Source organism: Thunnus thynnus, chromosome 17 (genome assembly GCF_963924715.1).
Source record: "Thunnus thynnus chromosome 17, fThuThy2.1, whole genome shotgun sequence".
NCBI classification, from domain to species: domain Eukaryota; kingdom Metazoa; phylum Chordata; class Actinopteri; order Scombriformes; family Scombridae; genus Thunnus; species Thunnus thynnus.
This window is the reverse complement of record NC_089533.1, coordinates 24,727,136-24,752,965: the sequence shown is the minus strand read 5'-3', so window position 1 is coordinate 24,752,965 and position 25,830 is coordinate 24,727,136. Positions and strand designations below refer to the sequence as shown.

Sequence of the window (25,830 nt, the reverse complement as noted above, 5' to 3'; positions counted from 1 at the left end):
TTCACATATACAAAACATGACTGGGATACTAAAATACTGCATACTGTTTTTAAATATGTATATATACATACACACACAAACACACACAGTTTTATATATATATATATATATATATATATATATATATATAATTTTAATATATTTCATAATAATTAAATAGATACTGGTTTAATTAAGGCAATTTGTCTTAAATTGCATAAATAGTTCAGAACCAACACTGATATTACTCCCATACTGTTCCAAATACTGATTATATTTTTTTAATTTATATTTTATTGATATTTCTATATAAACAAAGACAAAGAAAACAAATAAGCAAACAATATACAGACACAAAATGGAAAAGGTACACCTACACAAGAATATATGTATACATCGACATGCACAAATATATACATATATAGTGAATACCTGCATATATAAAGTACATATGCCTACTGGCATACATACATACATGCATACACATGCATATACGTACCTGCATACAGAAATATTTACTTCCCTGCTTTCTGTAGATTCCTGTCTTCCAATTTTATACACTACTTCTCATTAGAGCTGCAACAATTAGTGGATTAGTTTTTTCCTGACTTTTATTAACAAAACAATTAATTGATTAAATAATCAAGGAAATAATTGACAGATTAATCGAAAATGGAAATAATCGTTAGTTGCAGTCCTACTTCTCATTTAATTCACCTTCAGCATAATCTATACATGGCACAGTGGTGCAGTGGTTAGCACTGTCGCCTCACAGCACGAGGCTTCTTGGTTTGAACCCACCAGCTACCTGTCACCTTCCTGTGTAGAGTTTGCTCTACACATGTTCTCTCTGTGTCTGTGTGGGTTCTCTTCAGGCACCCTGACTTCCTCCCACAGACCAAAAACATGTAGGTTAGGTTAACTGGTGACTCTAACTTGCCTGTAGGTGTGAATGAGTGAGTGAGTGTCTATACTATATGTTAGCCTTGTGATTGACTGGTGACCTGTCCAAGGTGTACCCCAGAAAATGGATGGATGGATGATCTATATCTATCTATATCTATTAATCCTACAGTATGTTCTATTTCATTGCTGTAACGCATGAATTCATAACACTTCAACTTTTGAATATCCCTCTTACGACAGCTCTTGCGTCAACAGAGCAATTGTGGTTTGAAGTTTCCCAAACAGATTTGTTTGTGTGTGTGTGGGTGTGGGAAAGTTGCTATGCCTGTGTGTATGTATGGATGCCCATCTTTTACTTTTGAAAACACACACAGGCATGTCTATCATGTCTGACCTCCTTACAGTTTCTCTGTCCTTATCTTCAGCTCCTCACACCCATGCTCTTTTTTTATCTCCCCCTGTTTTCCGTTTTACACCTCTGGTGACTCAGCTTTTCTTAATTCAGCATGCATGTTTCTGCATGTTACTTTAAAACCTCACTGCAAGCTGCTGCTTCTCCAGTACCTCTTTTCTTCCGAGTTAAACCAGATATTTTGGATATATGAACCCCTGACTGTCATTTAAGTTTATTATTTAGGTCAATCCGTAGTGCGTGGACTGGCAGGGACTGAATGTTTTTCTCAAAGACACTTCAGCAGATAGATGCTTTCAGTTACAGGGTAGTCTTTCTAGCCGTAGTAAACTGTATTGTGTTATCCTACATTGTTTGACTTTATAGCTTGCAATGTCGGTTAACATCTATTGGATGGATTGGCACTAAATTTTGTACAGACAGTCATAGTTCCAGAGGATGAATCCTACTGACTTTGGTGATCCCTTGACTTTTCTTTTAGCATCAACATGAAGATCACATTTATGGTTTTGAGTGAAATGTCTCAACAACTAGTGTATGAATTACCATGAACTGACTTTTAATCTAGCACCATCATCTGGTCAAAATTTTAATTTGTCATCTTTGGTTTGTGACCTGAAAAAGTTGATCACTGTTTCGCAGAGCCCAAGGTCACGACCTCAACTATCTTCTTTTGTTCTGGCCAACAGTCTACAACACAAAGATATTCAGTTTACTGTCATAGAAGACTAAAGAAACCAGAACTTATTCACATTTGAAAAGCTGCAATCAGAGAATTTGGGCTTTTTTTTTCTTAAAAATGACTACAGTTAATTGTTGTCAAAATAGTTTTCTGTCAATCAACAAATCAATTCATTGAATGATTGTTGCAACTCTACAAATATGTGCAGAACTAATTACACTAACAACACTCCCATTAGGCTCAGCTATACTTTGTGTATAGTGGTAATTTCCACATTTTAGCATGATAATAAACTCAACTAAGATGGTGAACATTGCAAACAGTATACCTCCTCAATATCAACATGTTAGCATTGTCATTGTTAACATATTAGCATGTTGGTGTTAGCATTCACCTTAAAGAGCCTCACAGAGACGCTTGCGTGGCTACAGACTCCTTAATCTTGTTGAATAAGATCTTCTAACAAATGAAAACACTTTGTTGTGGCAGCAGATGAAAAAGTACAACAATACTTAAAGAGCAATGAAGTAATGTCTCTTTTTGAGACTCTAATGGCAGACAGCTGTAATTGTTACAATTGGAGAAGGAGAATGTCAACAACACCACCCCCCTCCTTCCCCTGCTGCAGAGGACACTGTAATGTATTCTGACTTAGATAAATGATACCCCCTGCTGATGTAGATAAGGCATTGGCAGACAGCTGTCCTCTACCTCTGACCTTGGTATCAAACAGGTTCCCAAAATCTACACGGGAGACCACCGTAGCCAGCTTAGGGAACCAATGTTCAGCTTGGCCTCTGTAATCACCAGCTGTCATTGAATCACTCTAATTCGGGCCTATTTAGTCAGGAATGCCTGACAGCCGGATTACAATGAAAATGTGTGGGTGCAAATAGGTGTAGGAGGTTTGAAAGTACTCCAAGATGACCCTTTAACAGGCTATCTCTGGAAGAGGCCCACTCTGTCAGTTGAGGGCACTTGCCCAGTTTTATGGGGCGGCTTCAATGCCCTGACCCTAACATTTTTTGCCAATTCAACACAAGTAGTAAACCTTTCAATCAGTTATACTTATTATAGATTTTACACTGAAATTATGCTTCTATCACAGGTGCATCAGATTCATTTCAATCAAGAGATCTAAACCTGTCCAAAACTGTTAATTAATAAACATTGCATGTTTGAGCTGTTTCAGTATAAATAAATTTAGATCTCACGTCAGCCATATCTCAGGGAGGTGTCTTCTTACCTTAAGGAGCTAACCAAAAGACCTCAGAGAGTGCAAGTCAGGAATTCAGAGTGTATAAAAATACAAACCAGTTTTATTCGTTTTTTACAAAAATGAGTATTACAAAATGTAAAAAGTTAAATACAATAACTTGAAAACAAAAGTTAAAAAGGAGAAAAATTCTTCCTAGTATTAAAAGGAGTCAAAAAGGCAAGAAGGCAAAAAAGGGCAAGAGAAGCAGCGAGCCTCCAAAAGCTAAAAAGGTCAAAAAGCAAAAAGCCTCAAGACCTCTCTGGCCTCTACTTTTATATCATGCGTCTTGAAGCATTTACATCTAAAAATGCACAACACAATTCTTATAACTCTAACAATATAAGATATTTTTAACATGATAACAAACATGAAAAACAAATTAATTTGTTTATCCTGTTATCAAACAAGTTGATCTGCTTTGGACCCGGAGGCAGTAACGCAATTCCCTGTCTAGTCTAGAAAATAGAGGACGTCAGTTGAGTATGCAGTTCTTCAATGTGGCCCAGAATGCATTGCGTTTACACTGCTAAATGAATGTGGTCACATGCGGCCCAGACCACTTCCGAATGTGGTCTGAGTGATCAGATCTCAATCCGTCCTCAGTGCGTCTTGGGTGTGTTTACATCTGTATTTAGAGCTGTCCACACAAACAAGTACAGAAACCACAGCTCACTTTGCGGGCCACCAGCTTCCTGCTGATCTAAGCAGGGGTGGTAACTTGCACTTGCACAAAAGTTTAGTTAAAATTCAGCTCAAATGACAGCGTTTTCCATCACGTATTAGTTTATTGTCAATTTTCATTGGGTCTTAGCAGAGAATTATTTTAGAGGAAGGTTTGGGTGGAGTGTGTCTCAGGCATACTACAACACAAACAGCAAAGTCACATTTTTCTCCAACAGTTAGGAGAAAGCAAACTAATATAACCATTATAAATACCGTAATAATAAAACTTTGTGGTCTGTCTTTTGAGTAGAGTTAACAACAAGGTTCCTCAGCATTTATAGCTAAAATATGCCGCAATACTGTGTGTTTTTACTCATTTTCCTCTATTACTGACAGTTCAAGCAGGTGGAAAGGTCTGGAAAATCGAATAGGAGTAGGTTTGTTCCAAAACACAATCCAGGCCAGTAAGTGAATTTTGAAAGCAAGAGCTGCAGTATTTGTCCATTGATTGATATTAATCAACAACTTGATCTACGCCCAGTACATACTTTATGGTCATCTTGTGCTATAGGGAAGTAGAAACTGGACTTATTGTTCCCTAAAGGTAGTTTTGCAAGACTTTGCATAATACTTTCTTAGAGTAGCTTCTTGTTGTTAGAAGCTGTTGGTTTCAGTTTGTTAGACTAAGTTCAAGAGCTGAAACAATTAGTGGAAAGCAATTTAATTTTAAAAATGTGATAATAGTTTAAATCATTTTTTAATCAAAAAGGTTAAAAGTTCACGGTTACTATTTTCTCAAATGTGACAGTTTGCTGCTTTTTCTCGTCTTATATGACAGTAAATTTATCCAAACATGCTATCTGAATACATCACCTTGGTTTCTGGGCCAATTTTCACTATTTTATGATGTTTCAGACGATCAATGAACCAATTCATTGATTATTTAGTGATGAAAAGAAGTGATAGTTGCAGCTCTAGTTTGTGGTCTTTATTTCATGCGTTTGCTAGCAGGGAAGTTTCTTAAATTCCCATTTATTGCGCTCAAGGATGCTCCGATATCCAAGAATTTAAAGCACACATTATAATTCTGTATATGCATCCAAATTCACATCATTCTTTACACAACATCCCTGTATCCATGTTGTTTGTGTTCAGGGTTTCACCAAGGACACTTTGCAAAACATTCCCTGCTTTCATCTGCAATACCACACAACAACAACTTAAATACAAAGGCCATGAAATATTCAAAGACATAGATTTCTTTCCTCAAGCAAGTTTTCAGTTTCGGCAAGTTTCAAGTTATATTTTCATACAATTTTGTGATAAAATGAAAGCAACTGCTACCTGAACAGTACAAAATCTTTAAAGTCAGCAGGAAGGCCCTTTTTAAAGAAGCATGCAGTTAAGTGCAAGACCTCACAGGCTAAATCCGTACTCGCCTTATCATGTTTTCCAAGCCTTCCTCGGGCATTATCTCCTGCTTATCTGCCACTTTTCCATTTCATCCTCCCTTCCCATCTTTGCTCCTTCCAAAGACCCTTTCTACCTCCCCGCTGCTGTTCTCAAGCTGCTATTTTCTCTTTCTCTTTCCTGTTTCACTTACATCTATTCAGTAATTTTAACTGCGTGCCAAATTTAAAATATATATACAGTATAGGATTTTTAGTGTGTTTCAGTTGATTCACATCACCATCAGTTGACTGATTGCTCTTGTGTGTAGTGATTAAAAAGTGTGTGTGTGTGTGTGTGTGTATGTGAGGGGGGGGTTTCGTCCTCCAGCAGGAAGCGTGCTGTTCAGAGAGGCTTTGATCACATTAACTTCATGTCTATTGAGTTAGGACGATTCAGACGCTCTGCTCCCTCCACTCTGTGCTTCCAAACTGTAAAATGTGCTACGTGGTGAGCAAACCTTCCTTTGTAAATATAAACACAGTTTAGAAAAACTCTTACCTAAAACTACTGGAGATAAGAGACCAGCTCAGATTAAACACCAATCAATGAATTTGCGGACCATTTGTTAACATTTGGAAGGATGATGCAGGAGTTTGTATCATCATCCATCATCTCTCGTTTTCTAGTCATTCTGTTTGGTCTGAGGAGTGTTTTTACACTAAAACATCTCAGTGCTTCTTTTCCCTTCTTCAGTTGGTCTTATGCATCCACGTCCTTGGATGAAAAACAGATTCCAGAGAGCAAGATAATCCATCAGAACAAACACAAAACCTTGACCAACCTTTATTGTGTTTTATCATGCCTGAATCATTTGTCAGCACTGCTTTCTGTCCTTCACTTTATACCCACAGGAAGTAACAGAAGATCTCTTTCAGGAAATATAAACATGTTGCTGGGCGAACTTTATTGTCACTTCAATAGAATTTATTTCAAGCTTTAAGCTGAAAATGACAGATAACTAGTCAGCGTTAAAGAAACTAATTGTACAACAGCATGTATTGTGTAATAAGTGAGAAAAATTAAAGGGGCACTCCATCAATTTAGTATTGCACTTCCATATAGTTGGGGGACTCACAAGACATATGTACATACATTATGACTTTCAGTCTCTAGTGTGGGTTAAGCCCCCAAAAAACACTCCTACAATTTTCATGATGCAACTCATTGGACCTTTGTTGACATCATCAGAGTGATTTTTTATTTTTTCAAACTTTGTAAAGCTATTTCCAGGGCCACAGAAGACATATGACTGTTTTCATGGGATAAGTAAGTAGTACTCCTAATCTGTTGATCTGGAGTGTCCCCTACAGTACAAATACACAGCAGTACCTCTTAAAAAAAAAAACATTACATAACATAACAAGTATTGAGGTTGCTTGAGCCTTTAGTGAGGCACTTTTTTTTTCATCTTTGTTTTCACCTTTTGTTTTTTCTAAAATTATGATTTAACCTAACATATCTTGGAGTCATTTTTCTCAAAGCTGCATTCATTTATTTCTTCAAGGGTAGCAGAACAAACTGAAAACACAACATTGACATTTATAACCTTATCTTGCTAACTTATCATAGCAAATGTTTTAGTTACCAGTTTGCCTGTGAACACATTAAGCAGACACGGCGCAACATTAATATTCATTTGGAGTCATGTGTTTTTGGCCACCTTACAAAAATAAGCCACATTTTTCACAGAGAAATATCTGGCTGTTTAGCTGTTAAATACTCCACTATGTCCACGAGCTAGTTACTAACTCTGTCTGTCTGCTGTTTAGTGCTGGGCAGCTAACGTACAGTGGGTTTAACTTCATCGTTCCTGCTGTGGCTGACAAAACCAAAACAATAAGCTAAAAGAGGCTAAAATGCTTCATAGAGCTGAGGCGAACTGCAGAGTGTGTGTTCTTCACCAGGAGCGACCCCTTTCACATTACATGTCATTTGATGCATTGTTTATATAAAAAATATTGATGAGTGCAGCTTTAAATTTCTATTTTGCCAGCATTCATCTGCTTCAGTGAGTTAAGTCATAGACATGCTTCCCTTTTCCCCTTATTTGGTCATGAATTCACAAGCTGATACCTGTGATAGTCTGAAATCCAGTTTTTTGGAAACCTGCAGATACCCTGTCTGAATCTGCAGAGCAGCTTGGAAAATATGCTCCCCATTTCTGCTGTCAACAACTAGACAAGTCCCGAGAAATGCTGTCTGACTCCCGGAGCTCACTGTCATGATTTCCTTTTATTGAATTTATTTAGTAGCCCTCCCTCCCCCTCTCATCTTTTTTCTCTGTAGCTCTCTTTTAACAATATGCCAGTAATGCAGGGGAGAAATCAATGGAGCTTTTCTTTTCTGCCTTTCTCTAATTGGTTGACATAGCTGGTTATGTAATGATTGATGATGTAAGGCCCAGGCCTAGGTGAATGAGGGGACTGTTCACCTTCTCTGTCAAGTTGCACCGGTGTCGATCTGTCCTCAAATTGGTGTTGCCATGGTAATGATGGTTCTGAGAAAGTCACTGATTCTGTGGTTTTTTTGTTTTGTTTTGGGGGTTTTTTTGGGGAGGGGGGGCATGGTTCTTCAGGGGTGAGGGAGAGGTGATGCTAAAGGTGAGACTAAAAAACAAACGTGTTTTTAAATGATACTCACCTCTTACATTTGTGTGTGTGTGTTCTTGCGCATTACTCTAAGTTGGGTGTGTTTCTGTCACTGCAATCAGTTCAAAGACTTAACCAAATCTCTCCTGTCCTCTTTCTCTCCCCAGGCGTTTTACAACCTCTGCTGTGCTCCCTCTTGAGTGCCCCCGCTTTCTCCCTCCCCACCCTTTGACTCCACCTCTTCCGCCATGTCCTCTCAGGCCACACCCATCCATGGGGCACGACCAATGACCCCTCCGCTGACCTCTGCAGGATCCCCAGCTCCTGCCGTTTCCCCACTGACAACAGGTAAAAGTGCATTTTTCAGATGCTCTGATTGGCATGTAGAATAATGTTAAATATGAGTCAGCAGCTAGTTGGCTTAGCTTAGCATAAAAACTGGCCCTCTGTGGAGGTAACAAAATATCCCTACCAGCAACTTCTGTAATTAACAGGTTATACCCTGTTTGTTTAATCTACTCATTTGTAAATCAACTGTTTGGAATAATCCATTACATTGTCATATAAATAATGTATTGTTTTGTTGCTATATTACAGAGCCCCGAAGCAATTTTTGGGAATATTTTTTTCTGAAGGACTTTTGAGTTTCTCAATAATTTTGCTCTCCCCCTGATCCAGAACAGTTAATGTGTTGGTCCGGTTCTTGAGAGAGTTATAATACACTGCCAGATTAGGGTAGCGCTCTGCAGAAACAGTTATTGAAAGGCCGAGCTCTGACAGTAAACATCCACTGGCTTTGACCACACCAGCCGCTCCGCCTGGCTGTGGGTGGAGCAATGGTTAAGCTGTGGCTGTGACTGTGGACATGGTCATTGCTTGGCTACAGATACAGTTGTGGATGTTGCTATGATGCAATGAATATGGCTACAATAGCTGTACTTTGGCTCTTCACTGCTCCTATTAACATTAACCAAGAAAGCATCATAAAGTCTGACACTCCAGATTTGAATCCAGTGCTTCTATCAGGTATGACATATGTTTTACGATACACCTTACGAGTTCAGGAAGTGCTTCACTTCACTGCACTCACACAACCCCTACATGTAGTGTCACAACTATAAAAAAACTAGAGTGTCACAGCCTTGGGTCATCATAACAATCAACGCTAATTATTACATAATTACAGCAATGGCCGATAGTCATATTCATAGTGACAGCCTGTCGGGATTACAGCCATGGCAGCAGCATCATAGTGTAGACAAGTAGTTATAGCAGCCTCTGCCAGCTAGTTGCAGTGATACAGACTTGCAGCTGACTAGCCACAGCTGAGGATATGCACACTCGCACTGTGGTCAAACCCAGAGGCTGTAACTGACACATAATACTAGAGCTGCAACTAATTATTATTTGTGTTATTGATCAATCTGTTGATTGTTTTCTTGATTACTCGATTAGTAGTTTGATCTATGAAATGTCAGAAAATGGTGAAAAATGTCCATCAGTGTTTCCCAAAGCCCAAGGAGTTATCCTCAAATGTCTTGTTTTGTCCCGACCAACAGTCTATAACCCAAAGATATTCAGTTTAGTCATAGAGGACTAAACATAACAGAAAATATTCACATTTAAGAAGCTAGAACCAGAGAATATTGGCATTTTCTTCTTAAAAAATGTCATTCGATTATCAAAATAGTTAACAGTTAATTTTCTGGTGATCGACTAATTGATTAATTGACTAATCATTGCAGCTCTACATATACATAATTCATAATAACTCAGCTTTTATGAAGGTTTTCACATTTGTTGTTCTTAACACCCAGGTTTGGGGAAGTGATAAGACAAAGATAAGATGCGTCTTCTGCCAACCGTTTTATGTTGGCAAATTTCATGATGATGGTCTTTGGCCTTTACATGATGTAATTTTAAAACAATGAGACTTATGAAAGCATTGAGCCTCCTCAGTCAAAGCAAAATAACTGTCTTTGACGTATTGATGTCTTTGTCATAGCATTCTGTTGGGATTTTATTTATGTTTGCTTTTGGGCGACATCATGTGTATCGGAGGCGGTCTGCACCCTCATCAGGCCACCAGTGGGAGATGGCAGCAACAAGGAGTGCAATGCAGGGGAAGAGAGATAATAAAGGAAGAAATCAGAATATTATGTAATCACATATTTCCTTAAATACAGAGATAGTACTGTACAAAGACAGTCATGCTGTAAAAATTTATACTAGATGTGCACACTCTTAGTCACTGTACTGGTGGGACTGTCTGATAAGTGAGTACGTGGAAGTGTACTGCAGAACCAACACAGCAACGTATCCATACCAACATGTGTTATTTGTCATGATGTAACACACTGTTTTGTCCCATCAGATTCTCTGCGGCCTCCAGCCTACAGACACAGAGACCGCTCACCCTCCCCCATGAGAGGCTACCTCATCCCCAGCCCTCTGCCCACACGCAGAAACAGGACCTGCTCAGCGTGAGGAAGCATACACACACACACACACACTGTAGAACCACACGGGATGAAAATGCTTTATGAGCCAGTGGAGTACGATTAATATTAGCTGGTGGAAATATTGAATCTCAAGTTAAAGGCAGAAAAGAAGCTCTCATAAACCTTCTCACTGAGATGCTCTTGACCCATTTGACATATACTGTGCAGCTTGTTGAGAGAAAGACCGAACAGGCAGAACTCGTCAAAGCATGTTGTGGCGCGGTTCGCGGTCAGTGGGGGAAGTAGGAATGTGAGGGAAAACAGCTGCTGGAACACTTGGAGCTCTGCACATTTTTACACAGATGCACACCTGGCCAGTCACTGTGGAAAGTGGGCGGATTGTCTAGTTTAGAAAGAAGTAAAAATTGAGTGACACGGATCTTAATTTTAAAACATTATTTTTCACTTAGCCATTTAATGTATTGACATTGTGTAAAAGACCTTAGAATAGATACAGTAATAGACTTTTTTCACAGAAGACATTTTGATATGTGACAGTAGGAAAAGCACAGGTATAAATTGTCAAATTAACAATGGCTGAATTCCATTTAACTGCCGCAGTTTCAGGGTGCTGGTGTTGCACATGCTGGTTCACTGTCACACTGTCATGACTTACTGGGACACTTGAATAGAGCATTGTTAATGTTATTAGTAACACCTGTGTTTCTCCTACTATGACAAAGTCAAAATGTCTGCTGTGAAAAAGGCCTCTCTACTTGTTTTCATCGTCCGCCTTTTCCTCGTAGGATTCAGAGTGTGGACAAGAGATTCATGGGAAGCCACACATGCATGAATTGGTTTTACGTAATACATACGGCAACATTTAGTCTTGAGTTTAGTTTATGTTTGCACCCCCTGGCTAAGTTGCATATTGGTATAAACAATGGGATATGTTGAATTTAATACATTTCAGTATAACTATGCTGGACAACATTCTCCAATTCTCTTTATTAAAATAACATGACGTGATGAATCCTCTCAGCCCACACGAGTGGCTCTTTTTCTGCTGCATATCTGACAGATTAGCTGCTCAGGGCGCAGTCCTGCATGTGTCCAATTTGCAAACCCGCACCCACACCCACAAAGCTCTGTACCAGAACTGACCCATTACCCGCAATTATCTCTAAATCAAATCCCACCCCGCCCCAATCTGTTAACATAAGTCCTGCGACCTGACCCAAACCCGTGAGTAAACACATAGGCAACATAGTCATCTCACTTAAGAGTGTTTTATTTTAACTTGTGCAATTTGTCAACAGCCTTTGGCTAAACTTATGTCTGATCACATTGCTGATATTGGAATATAGAAAAACACCACTAACTGGGTTATGGTCTCTTTGTCCTCCTGTTTTGGAAATATTTTTATATTAACAATAGATAAAATGACTGTGTAATGTGAAAGGTGTCACTCATAGTGACAAACTCAGCGCAAATTATCACCAGACTCCCTTTAGATCCACAGAGCTTTTTAGCCTCTTTTAGCTAATTGTTTTGTGCTTCTGGCCTGCAACTCCACTCTACTTATTTCCATCTGACACAGGCAGCTGTTTTCAGCACAAAGAAGCTCTGACAAAATTCACTGTATGTTATCTGCTCATCACCAAACAGCAGACAAAGTTAGCAACATGCTAGCTGGTGAATATAGCAGAGCATTTAGCAGCTAAAGAGCCAGAAATTTCTCTCGGGAGTTGGTGGAAACCAAACCAGAGTTAAAAAGAGAATAAGTATTGGACTTACATTCATCAAGTTGACATGAACATGATTCCAAATGAATGATACTGTTATTATTATTATTATTATTATTATTATTATTATTATTATTATTATTATTATTATTATTATTATTGTTATTATTATTAAGTGTTTGCTAGCATGTTAGCCATAAAAACTCTATAAAGGGATATGTCAGTTTTTTTAGCCTGTTCCGCTGCCCCCAAGTGGCCAAATAAATCTGTTAATGCAGCTTTGAGGACTTCTATTGTTATTTAAATTGTGAGAACGTCCTTGTGCATTTAAAAGCCACATTAAAATTGACTTTTCTCTTGTATACAGTCATATCATTGCAAGTGTTTGAGGTGAAAACAGGAAAACAAAGAAAATTAAATGCTAGCCAATCAAAATGCCGTATTTTCAGTAACCGGTGGATCAAGATATTGTAGTGACCCACTGACATAGTTGGACGCTCTTCAACACTAAGGCTTTCTCTCTCTCTCTCCCTCTCCCTCCTCTCTGTACAGGACGGCTCGTGCATCAGAGGGTCCAGTGTTTAGTGGTGTGTGTAAATATTTTTCCCGCTCCAAAGGCCATGGCTTCATCACGCCATCCGACGGGAGCCATGACATCTTTGTCCACATCTCAGAGTAAGCGTGTGTTTGTGTGTGCTGTGAGGATAAATGTGCTTGTGGATAGGTTGATGCATACAAGCGTCATGGGGAGTGTGTGTAGGGAGGTTGGACATGCAGTGGCATGATCTTGCATTGCTGTCCTTATGAGGGTCAAATGTCCTTTCAAGTATGGAAAGAAGGGGACATAATTCAAAAAGGGAATCTTTGTACCTGCCATAATAAGTTCTACTGACAAAGTAATTTATATGTGTGTATGCACACTCACACACGAGGGTTCACTGAGGCTGTTCTGTGGGTGAAACTTGAGGATGAGTGTCTGCTTTTTCTCATTGTCTTTGATGAGGTGATGTGTGTATGTGAGTGCTGCTTTGGTTTTAATCAGTGACATCACTCTACGGCAGTGCTTTGTGTAGGAGTAGGGGGAAACACACACACAAACACACACACACACACAAGGATGGCAGTAGCTGCATAAGTGTGTGGGAGGGCAACAGAATATCTGATGACCTTCACGACGGTGCCTTTGTTATCACCCACAGGCTTAAAACACATAGACGTCAGCGGTGTTTACACACACTCCCACTTAAACATCTACATAGACAAGACAGTGCAGCACAATGTATGGTGTACAACAGGACAAAATGAAGCTATTTTGTGTGTGTATCAGTGCAGGTGGGTTTGTTGTCTTCCCAAAGAGTTATGCTTCATCTTCTCTAAGCTGGCAAAATTGGAAAACAAAGTGTGAGTGAAAACGACATTGTAATCCAGAGAGATTTTTGTAAATATCTCTATCCACACTAAAATGCCAAAACAAACATACTTCCTCCTCCCGCTCTTTCATTTGGCAAACAGCTAAACTGTGAATTACGGCCAACATCTGGAGCAGCAGAGGCCAACATATCCTGACTTTTAGTCTCCTGTGTGGGTCAAGCTTCAAAAATGCTGGATCCTACAATTTCCATAATGCATCTGGACAGCATATTTCATTGGCTCATGAATGCTTCCAGTTAAACTGCACTGCTACACTGAGACACTGATGAAATAACTATTTTATGAGGGTGAATTTTGCCACACAACTCCTGTCTGGTCGTTGTTTTCTTGTGGTGAATTTCAGCTGCAAATGTGCGCATGTAGGGTAAAGCAGAAGAACAATCAGATTAACCAGAGATCAACCTCAGAATCACCAAGTACAGTCTTTAAAAAAACAATAACACTAAGAGGGCAGGAGGAGACAAATGAGCCAGTTCAGTATATAACCATAACCAGATTTCCACTGTTTTATCATTTTTAACTTTTTGATCTCCTTCAGCATCGAGGGCGAGTATGTGCCAGTTGAAGGCGATGAAGTGAGCTACAAGGTGTGCTCCATCCCTCCCAAACACGAGAAGATCCAGGCAGTGGAGGTGACCATAACCCATCTCAACCCAGGAACCAAACACGAGACCTGGACAGGACACGTCATCAGCAGCTGAATGCTGAGTCTCGCAAGGGGGTCAATGAGGACGGCGGGTGGGGAGATAGAAGAAATGGGGAGGGATGGAAGGGCCAAGAGGAGGGAGTGGAAAATAGGGATTATTACCAGGTTTAACACTCTGAGGCAGCAGGGATACATGGTGAAGAGACACAGCTGATGTAAAAGTGTAAATCAGAAGGGAGCTGAAAATCTTAACAATCTCATAGTTTACTTATGTTGAAAGGTTGGAGGCTTCCTCTGCCCTTCCCGGGAAATGGGCGACTATATTTTGGAAAAACATACAGTTGCTTTGACTTGTATATGAATAGATTTATGATTAAACTGGAAGAGATGTTTATCATAGACAGACTTATAAGTTTAGGTTTCTTTGCTTAGATTTGTAGACACCCTGTGTTGACATTTGATTTGCTTCATCTGATGAGGTAATTCATTTCAGTTGCAATAATTTGCATTTGGAGGAGTTTTGTATTACAATAAATATGTTCAGTTCAACTTTGCAGCATTTGAGATTAACCTACTGTGGTCACAGCAGAACTAATGTAGGGAGTGAATGTGAAGAACACATGCAGGATGGGAAAGTTCTGCCAATGCTGCCCCCACATTACAAGCACATTGTCCAGCACCATGGGGTTATTTTTTAGGTATACACAGGGGTTAAAGTTGTTAGGCACCAGGCCTGATTTCAGGCAGAGAGCAGGTTTAAATTCATATAATACTTAATTTAATACATTGTACACATTTCCTCCTGGACAACTTTTCAGGCTCATCTTTTCTTGCTTTAATCCCTGTATACAGTGTGTGCCTACTTTTATCCAGAGAGCTTACATCTCTGTTTGTGCCTACTTATTCCATCTATCATCTGTATTTGATCATGTTTGGGTGACAATATGAGTGAATTAAAGCATTTTCATCTGCTATATCTGAGTGGATTGTGCTTTATTTATTTTTTGGATAAAAGTCCTTGGCAAAGTCCACCTAGGACTGGCTCACAGGTGGCTCAAAAAGTATGCAGCTTGTCTGTTTTTGTAGTTGTTATTATTCCCATTCCATTTTTATTTACTACTTTTACTTTCTCAGAAAATAAGGCTTTTGTATCACTCTCCAACCTTTCCATAAGTGGGTCAAAAATTACTCAAATGCATTTCCTTTGAGGATTTATATTGTAGGAACGTTTTTGTGTAAATCAGTTATTTCTGTCAGGTATCTACAGTATACTCAACTTTCATTAGCATCACCACTCAGCTACGTTATTTTACATATAAAGACAGTTTTACATTTGATACATAAAGTATCTTTTTTCAGAAAAATTGCTATTATTACTATTATGTTGAAGAGAATCTGCTGTTATAGTCACATTATCATACTTTTAGTTAGCTAACGTTACTGAGGTTGTGGATGTAGCATAACTAAGTAGCTTAACTTAGCAGATAAGTAGCATATTTTAGAAAAATAGACTACTGTTATACTATTTGCTAGTTAAATAATTTGATAGGTATACCTTTAATAGACCTATTTATTGATGACATATTGTTAATAATTTTACATTTATATATGTTGCATGCAAAAGTTTGGGCACCCTTTGACAAATAACATATATTGATTTTTTTAATTGAAAAGATGTAAATACAGCCTCTAGGATATGGGAAAAAAAAAAACTATTTTCAGCACAGATACTTTTATCTCATAAATTGAACAAAAATTAAAAGATAAAAATAAAAACATCATGGTGGCATTTGCACATGTTTGGGCAGCCTAAGAGTTCCAAAGTCTCAGATTCTTTTTACAAGCTCTCAGACTTTAATCAGCTCGTTAGGCCTGAGGCATGTCAACAAATGTCATTAGGAAATGTCAGCTGGTGCCAATTTCAAAGCTTTACAAATACTCTGACTCTTGAAACCTTGTGTGAACTCTCAGCAACCATGGCTTCCTCTAAGCAGCTGTTATTGATGCCCACAATGCAGGGTAAGTCTACAAGAAGATAGCAAGGGGTTGTCAGTTTGCAGTTTCCACAGTGTGAAATGTAATTAAGAGATGGCAGTTTAGGGCAACTGTGGCGGTCAAGATGAGATCTGAAAGATAAAGAAAACTCACAAAGAGAACTGTTGGTATGCTGGTCAGAAAGGCAAATCAAAACCCCACACAAGACCTTCATGGAAGAGTCAGAAGAAGAAAACGTTGCCTGAGTCCTCATCATAAAATCCAACGTCAGAAGAACTCAACATTTACAGAAGCCTGATGCATTTTGGAAACAAGTGCTGTGGCATTATGAACTTAAAATAGCACTTTGGCCATAATCAGCAAAGGTATGTTTAGAGAAAACAAGGAGCAGCATTTCATGAAAAGAACATCTTGCTAACTGTTCAGCATAGGGGTGGATCTATCATGCTTTAGGGTTGTGTTGCAGCCTGGGCCACAGGAAACATAAATACCAGCAAATTCTGGAAGCAAACACCACACCGTCTATAACAAAGCTGAAGCTGAAAAGATGATGGCTTCTACAACAGGATAATGATCCTAAACATACCTCGACATCCACCATACACTACCTCAAGAGACACAAGCTGCAGGTTTTGGAATGGCTCTCACAGTCCCCTGACTTAAACATAGCTGAAAATCTGTGGTAAATCTTAAAAGAGCTGTGCATGCAAGACGGCCCAAGGATATTGCAGAACTAGAAGGCTTTTACAAGGAAGAAAACTCCAAATACAAGAAGTGAAAGACTTTTAACTGGCCACAAAAAGCGTTTGCAAGCTGTGATATCTGCCAGAGGGGGGGTTACTAAGTACTGACTATGACTACACATGCCACAATGATATATATTTTTTGTATTATTTTTGCTCAATTTATGACATAAAAAAGTATCTATGCATTGTTTGCAGAAAATGTTGTGTTTTTTGTTTGTTTGCATATCGTAGAGAAGCTGTGTTTACATCTTTTCAATTAAAAAATCACCAAAATATGTTATTTATTAGGGGGTGCATACAACTATAGGCCTATGTGTATATGTGTTCTGTGTTTCTTTACATGTAGTATTAACATGGCTGTTTGCTAGATACACATAAGACATGCACAATAGACTCTAGATGAGGAATCAGTGATAGGTTAGAATCTGACATCTCAGATAAAAATGACCCAAACTATCACTAAATAATCACACCTCAGCTTAAGGAGCATGTCACTCTTCCACACATGAGAAGTCAACTGGAAGGCTGAACCCCAACTATCAACCCAGTTCAAACCACAACACAGGAGAGAAGCAAACCTGGTCAAGTGAAAACTGTGCCAGATAGGTAAGTCACACCTGTTTCCCAACTTATTCAAGGCACTTAATTATAATATTAAAATTGGTGATGAATAGTTTTGCTTCTCTGAAATTCAGTGTCACACAGTATGCATGTTGCAGTGAATCTGTCACGATAAACAATCTGCTGCCCTCCTCTGTCCACATTTATCTACTACAGCTTGACAAGCAGATACTGTATTTCCTGCTCACAGTCCTTCATCATTTCAGCTTCTCTCCCTCCTTCTATCAAAGTGCATTATTCACATCAATACCTCTACGGGAGCAGGACTGAATTGTTGTACGAACCACAGCAGTTCAGTGTCACACAAGTTCATTGATCCCCAGAGGTAGCGATGCCTGGATGGAGCAGGCCCAGAACTGCAGTGTTGAAAAAGAACTGACAAAATACTTCTTGGGATGGCTGTTTCCTCATAACTAATAGTGGTAGTGTTAATAGTTGTATATTGCTGCTGTTGGATTTGCCTACAGAGATCAATAGATAAATAGACATACAGTATATAGTACTAATTTTACTATCAATTGATAGCTCTAAAGAATTATACTATACTATCAGCAGTATCTGTATTACTCTCATGGATGCATGTGGAGTAGTACTCCAGAGAAAGATAATCATTTTAATTTCTGATTTCTTTTCTTTGATCACTTCATTTTAAAAATATTCAGTACAATCAGGCCAACAGTCAAGTCCATACTGACCTACCACTTCCAATGAAATGTTTTTTGAAAAAAACAAGACATAGCTGTATTTTTTTCTCAGTTTAAAAACTAGTGCAGTTGATGGCAAGTGAAACTTTGTATCTCTGTTATTTGCTTTTGTTCACCATAGAAACTCTTAGTGTAGTCGTGTAGTTAGTGTGCAAGTTGTGTTAGGTTGGCATAGAAGGAAATAGTTGTTAATAGTGTCAGGTTGAGTGAGAAATGTTGAAATAAGAGAATAAACCTGGTTTAAATCAAGTGTTAGTAAATAGGTTTAACACGGGCCAGGACTCAGGATTGTTCATTGTTTTGTTATTTCTATTAATTCATTTAAGAATAAAATTGATTTGTAACACTGTTTAGGATTGTATCTGGGGTAATTTTTCCCATTAGTAAGTGAGGGCTGACAAAGTTACTGCTAATTTTAATACTCATTTGGCTGCAAATTATATGATCTGTTTTACAGTTTGAGATTAGAGAGTTACTTTATTGATTATCCAAACAGCTGCCTGCTTCATTTATGGTTGATTGAAAGAACAGTTTTTGTGTCCTTGGAAAGAAACGTCATCAACACAGCATTTCTGTTAGACTGACACCCCTGTTTGTGTTTGTGAAGAACAAATCTGCTCTGGTGCAACAGGCTAAAGTTGTGAGATTAAAACAGTGTTACAATTCACACATTTGAATTTAATTTCTGGTAGGTTTCAACAGCATGCACTGTTCAAACAGCATGGTACAACCATGGTTTTAATGTCTCTCCTCATGTGGGGGCAGTATTAGATGGTACAATGTTATATTCATTGGGGTTTACAGTTTTCATTTTGTTATCTAAAGTAGATTTGTGAAAAATGATGTTAAAGTTTTAATGTAAAGTGCCACTGGCTAAAACGATTTTATTGGTGCATTCTTTAAGTCAAACCTCACATCAAAGGCAAAATACAGAGCACAAGGACCAGAATGCCAAATGTTTTGACCCGTCTACACCAAACTTGAAGAGTGGTGGGATGTAAGTACATTTACTCAAGGAGTTAAGTGTAATACCTCTCTTGTACTTGTACTTCTTAGTCCACAAGAGGTTTTCCCACTGTAATCATTCCTCCTGTTCATACTGACTATTAAAAGATACTCTTCAAATTTCAAATGTGCTTTCAAGGTAAGTGATGGGGGCCAAATCGAGGGCGAATACGTGCCAGTGGAAGGCGAAAAAAAATATTTTCTTGATTTGACTCATTTGGACGAGTGAAGCTTCATATTAGCTTCAGATAAACTTTTAAACACATTTTGCACAGGAGAACTGTGGATTTTGTCCCCATCACTTATATTATAAGTGCATTATGAAGGGATCTTCTAATGGTCAGTATGAACAGGGATGATTATGGCAAGAAAAACTGTTTCAACGTTCATTTGGGCGCCCTGACTGTGTTTTAAGAAAGACTTGAAAAATTGTGAACCTGTCCTTTAACTGTATAGCCATAGTAAGCCTAGTGATGCAGCTTTACGTTGCTTTTAGCTGATTTGGCCAGCAGATGTCGCTGAATCTCCATGTTGTAACTGAATGGCCACTTAAAAACTGTCAAACAGGCTGCAGAAGTCAGTCAGCTTTCAAAACAAGTAACCAGTCTGTTTAAATAGTTGAGTCACAGGCTGCTGATAGCTGCATGAGGAAAACTGGTTGTTGTTTGTTGGTCAGTTTCCTTAATGAGAGTAAAATACATCCTACAGTAGGTCAGTGAGTGACTCGGTCAGTGAGCTCTGAGGTCAAATGTTAAATGATACTGTTGACCACCTGATAGGGGGAACCAACTCTAATACACCTGGTCGGATAGGGGATGGAGGGAGGAGAGGATGGAAAGAAGAGTGTGTTGAAAGAAAGAAAGACAGGTGAGGAAGAGGGTATGGAGGAGGAGGAGGGAAGGAAGGAGGAGGAAAAGACAGATGTAGGAGAGAATCAAGAAGGTATGAAGAGGGTTGGAGAGAGGAAAAAGGCATCAAAAAGAGGAGAGAGGAGGACGAGAGATAGGACGCAGAGGAGTAGGGTGAGGAGGAGAGAGAGGGATGGAGGAAAACAGATGATGGGAGGGGGGAGGAGGAGAGGGAGGAGCAGAGGAGAGGCAGGCACTCAGTCTGTTCGCTCGCAGGAGGAATCAGCAGCAGCAGGACAATGGACTGTCTCCACAGTGGATCCTAACGGCACCGGGCTGCTTCCGACAGACTGGAAAATCAGGTATGAATGACGAGCGAACCGGCGCTGAAAGTCTCAGATGGTCTCAGTCTTTGACATTGTCAGAGTGCGTTAAAATCTGCTGTTTGTCTATCAAAGAGGAGAGGCTGCAGGAAGGAAGCGACGCGCGCAGCGCAGCGCAGCAGACAGAACACCCAGCAGGGCCTGCCACCTATAGACATGCCTCTGAGTCTTAAACCTGCCGGTGACACGTAATAACACAGACACAACTATGACTGTTTACTGCTAATGTCGGTATTTGCTGTTTTGTAACGACGTGATTGGAGAAACACACATCCGGAATGCCCGAACCCCATTCTCTCTGTTTCTAAGCGCGTCACACCAAACTCCGTAACAAAACTTGCTGTTTTAAATATCTGTGTTTACCTGCAGAGAAAAACACCTCACATAATGTGAACTAAGACTTATTCTGATCCACCGAGGCTTTTTCGCATATTCGGCATTGGAGTGATTTATCAAACCCATCTTAATCCAAATTAAAATCCAATCTTGATGCGCGACCACCGCGCACGTCGCCTTCCGCTAAGGTGTATTTTGGCGGAAGGGGACTACGGGGGCAACACGCGAACCACAAATAATAGTTGATGTTTTAACTGTAGTTAACGCTGCACTGTGTGTTATTTGCACGCCGAATTAATGGTTGATATATAATGATTCGCAGTAGCTGTTTAAAAATATTTCGGTATGCTTATATTTGCTCGAAAAGCAACGCCACAATAAAGACTATGTTTTTGAATGGAAGTTAGGAGCGAACAGCATATGTCGGGTATGCCAACAAAGCTTCTTTCTAGCCAGCAGCAGCAGCAGCAGCAGGAGCATGCAGTGTGTGTCTGCCAGAATGAAGCTCTGCACTAGGCCAGGCCTGGGAGTTTCCTTCACAGATGCAGGGATTGTCGTGTGAATAGATGGAGTCATTGTAGTTGCCATAATGTGCCTTCTGTTGAATATTATGTGTGTGTGACGCACATTGACACGCAGTGATACAGAGATGCTGTGCAGGCATGGAGACTTGCATTAGTCATGTCTGTAGGGGCATCTACATTAGTGGCTGCAGTGTCTGTGTTGACCATACTGATGAATATGCACACACACACACACACACACACACACACATACACACACACACACACACACACACACAAACAAAGACAGGTGTTAGAGTCCAGACCAGATATACACAACGACGAGACAAGGTCATTTTTTTTTGCCATAACTACTCAAACGCTTCACACATCTTCACACCGGTCATTGAGAAAAACAGAGGCTCGGCTGTTTGTGTGTAGTGTGGCCTGCATTTAGTGAAGGGAGAGGCTGTTCAGGGGCCTCCCATCAATAGATTATCAATCAATAGTCATTTACCTCCATATGCTGAGGATTATTGGTGCAGGTGGGCAGTGATTGTGATGTGATGTCTGTCATGTTTTAGGTTACAGGAGGTGAATGATAGATTTACTGCTTATCTGGAAGGTTTGGGTCGATTAAGCTGGAAAAATAATAATTTCGCACATGTTGATTTTAACAGAAAATGAATCAGATTAGTTCATGTAAAACCCAGATTGTAATAAACCAGCATCATCCTTTTCATTTATATGTTTTGGCCAGGTGAGAGTGATGCCGTTCATCAAATGCATGAAAATGTCTCCATCCTCAAACAAGAAAAGTGTGGTGCAGCAGTTTGTTGGGACTGAGAACGTAATCCCAACCAAATCGCAGGAAGCGTCCCAAAACGGCAAAGGATTATGGGTAGCAGAGAGACATACGCAGTTGTTGTTGGAAAGATGAACAGAGAAAAAAGAAGTTTTGGCTGATGCTCATGTTGTATTTAGCTATTTTTTCATTGATTCTTAACTGGTAGGAGCGGATAGAGGCGGATAGTCAGTCATGCTGAGATGAAGTCATGGAGAGATTTGGTTTGTTTGATCTGTGCGTTTCAGCTGTGTGTTTATCAGTTAGACCAGGAGCTACTAGATTCATCTTAACAATAAAAGGCAAAGGCCAAGAGCTGTTTTAGCTGTGTGTGTGTGTGTATGTGTGTGTGTGTGTGTGTCTGTCTGTCTATCTTTATGGAGGCGCCTGTAAAGGTTATTTGCTTTACATTGGATTTGCTCACTTAAGTTCACATGATCTGTGTGTGAATCTACTATTTGGCAAGACACTGTCACAAGACATAGTTGGGTTGCACTTTGTGTGTGTGTGTGTGTGTGTGTGTGTGTGTGTGTGTGTGTGTGTGTGTGTGTCCCACCGTGGTCAGCAGTGCCATCTGGAGTCAGTGTGTGGAGCCAGCCAGGAACATAAACGGCCTTTTCTACATTTTTCAGAATGCAACAGTGTGCAAGTTTAGACTATTTTATTCAGCTAACCATTTCTTGGCAACATCCAGTTTGTTAGCGTTGCCATGGAAAAGGATGTAAACTACCAGACAAGCAGCAACATGATCCACTATGTTTTATCCACTTTCATTACAGATGCGTATTACTGCAGTGTTTGCACTGGTGGTTGCTATACTGACGAATGAACACAGATTAGGCTCAATTTTCGGAAATTAAAGACTGATCATTATTGTTTTTTAAAGCAAAAATGTCATACATTTCTTTCTAGTTCTAGCATCTTGGTTATGAGGATTTGCTGTTTGTCGGACAAAAAGAGCAACTTGAAGATGTCACTTTGGGGTCTAGAAAATTCAAATGGGCATTGTTCACTATTTTCTGACATTTTATAGACCAAAACTTTATCAATTAGGCCTAATCAAGAAAATATGTGCAGATTGATCAATAACGAGAATAATATTTTTTATTATAGATGAATCTGCAGATAGTTTAAAGATGCGCTCCACAGATTTTACACAGGAAGATTAGTTTACTTGTTAAGGAGTACTATGTAACCTGTCCTTTGTGGTTCTATAGGGAGCTTTCTATAGTTTGAGAAAATAACCCTGATGATGTCATCAAGGTTATCTCACATTAGGCTTGAAACTTAATTATTCATTAGATTGATTATGGAAAGTCTGTATTATAAACTTGGGTCATAGAGTTTGAAAGATATGGATTACATGATCTACAAAAGACACTACTGAGTGACTTGCACTGTGGGAAATATAGGATTCAATGTTTTTGGAGCTTCACCTGTTGTCCTAATAGGGACTAAAAGTTGGGATATCTCAGCTTCTGCTGCTTCAGTTTTGACCATTCTTTTTAAAATCTGTCCCTTGTGAGTCTATGCTAAATGCTAAATATTTGGAGTATCTCTTTAATGGTGCAAAATGTGCCTCATGTTGCATTGAAGGTTGTTTTGAACATTATAATGTAGCCACATCATTCCTTTACTGGATGTTCACCATGGAGTAGCTGACACAACCACAGGTCTGAAGAGCTACTGGAAAATGTCACTGTCATGTACCAATTTGTTTTGGGCAATCTGTGGTGAACTTGTAAATTTCTGACTGATGAGGACCAACCAAACGCACCATTAATTTATGATGACATCACATGATGCTGTTACAGGACACCACCATGTCAGTCTTTGGTCTGAACCAGAGTGGAAAATGTGACTCTAGTTTTTCTTGTTTTGACTCAAAGAGACAAATTGCAAGGAAAGGCTGTACTTCAGATTTGTGTTTGTTCTGTATTGAGGAGTGTCCAATTAGTAAAATGAAGTAGGCTACATGTTGTATCATTGTGACAATTTAACTCAAACTGCAGTTTCAATCTTCACACCTCAGTTGTGAATTGTCGCACAAATCCTGCAGTCTGACTCTTTTGGGAAAATGACATGTGTCTCTGGTTCTGTCCATATTTGATTATCTGAGTTACAAAACCATTTATTTTTCATTTAAAATGGCAAATGGCTTCACCAGTGTTTTATTAGTGGCCGTGTTACTTAGCCCTGTTTGCTGTGGAGTTCTGCTCACCTGTTGGAGATGAAGTTTGCGTTTAGGCAGGTGGTTCTCTTTGTTCATGTCTCCTAATGCTAATTGTTCAGTTTTTATAGTTACTGCCATAGACTATAAGGTTGTTTTTGTTCCGAGTAGTGCTCCAGTTAAGGAATATCGATATTTGCTTTCTTGCCCTAAAGTTAGATGAGAAGACACCACTCTCAAGTCTGTACGATAAACATGAAGCTAACCCCAGCAGCCAGTTAAGCTAGCTTAGCACAAAGACAAGCCTGGCTCTCTTCAAAGGTAACAAAATTTGCCTACAAGCACCTTTTAAAGCTCACTAATACTGGAGTTTTATCATCACCGTGAGGTTGCCAGTCAACTGGTGGAGACCCCACAAATACACTGTTCCCGCCCAAGAATTGGCCCATAAACTCCCATTACGGGGCCCCTCAGGGTACAGTGCTTTCTCCTTTTCTGTTCACCCTGTACACATTGGACCTCAGATATAACACAGGTGACTGTCACCTCCAGAAGTTCTCTGATGGTACATCTATCGTCGGATGTGTATCAGAAGGGAATGAACAGGGATACAGGGAGGTCTTCAAGGACTTTGTCGACTGGTGTGAGCTCAGTCACCTTGGCCTCAATACCAGCAAGACAAAGGAGATGGTAATAGACTTACACACGAAGATGTCCCACACTATACCAGTGAACATCCAGGGACTGGATATTGAGATGGTGGGAGCATATAAATACCTGCATGATCACCTCAACAATAAACAGGACTGGTCAGACAAGACAGATGTCCTGTACAAAAAGGGACAAAGTCGTCTCCATATGCTGAGGAGACTGAGGTCCTGTGGAGTGAGCAGGACACTGTCAAGAACTTTTTATAACACTGTGGTGTCATGTGGTAGCATCAGCAGTCTTATACGCAGTGGTCTGCTGGAGAGGTGGAAACACAGAGAGGGACAGAAAAAGACTCAGTAAACTGGTTAAAGAGGGCTCGCTCTATCCTTGACTGTCCTCTAGATTCCATAGTAATGAGATGAAGATGTTAGACAAGCTGTCATCAGTCTTTGACAACACCTTCAGCAACCGACCGCTACACCTACAGTGTCAGAAGGAGTGCTACCACAGGTCCTTTGTTCCAAAGGCAGTCAGACTGTTTAACAGCAGCATACTGTCACAGTGATGTTGTCTCCGTCATCCACCACTTATAACATCACAGCTACTTAGCATAATATATCTGAGGCAATATACCTTATTTATTCATTTATCTTTTTGTCATTTATTTACCATCAGATTTATCTTATGTTTCACTCTTGTGCAATAAAATTTTATACCATTTTTTTCTTTTATGCAATTATCCAATTTCCAGTGCAATATTTCAGGACAAAGCTACACACCATGTGTGTATTACTACTGCAGGTTATATCTGTATATGTGAC

General features: G+C 39.5%; 2 protein-coding genes across 6 annotated transcripts in view; both read left to right on the top strand.

Moving 5' to 3' along the window:
- carhsp1 (calcium regulated heat stable protein 1) overlaps positions 1-15,177 on the top strand; it is a 33,173-nt gene extending 17,996 nt beyond the window's left edge. For all 3 annotated transcript variants that reach the window (XM_067616082.1, XM_067616084.1, XM_067616083.1), the window contains exons 2-5: positions 8,108-8,288; positions 10,315-10,423; positions 12,679-12,801; positions 14,096-15,177. In XM_067616082.1, coding sequence (XP_067472183.1) covers positions 8,189-8,288; positions 10,315-10,423; positions 12,679-12,801; positions 14,096-14,258 — 495 coding nt within the window. In that variant the 5' untranslated portion in view covers positions 8,108-8,188 and the 3' untranslated portion in view covers positions 14,259-15,177. The remainder of the gene's footprint in view (positions 1-8,107; positions 8,289-10,314; positions 10,424-12,678; positions 12,802-14,095) is intronic.
- Positions 15,178-20,349: 5,172 nt separating this feature from the next.
- Positions 20,350-25,830, top strand: part of LOC137200926 (neurabin-2-like) — a 38,129-nt gene continuing 32,648 nt past the window's right edge. For all 3 annotated transcript variants that reach the window (XM_067615651.1, XM_067615650.1, XM_067615652.1), the window contains exon 1: positions 20,350-20,484. The gene's annotated coding sequence lies outside the window, so the exon portion shown is untranslated. The remainder of the gene's footprint in view (positions 20,485-25,830) is intronic.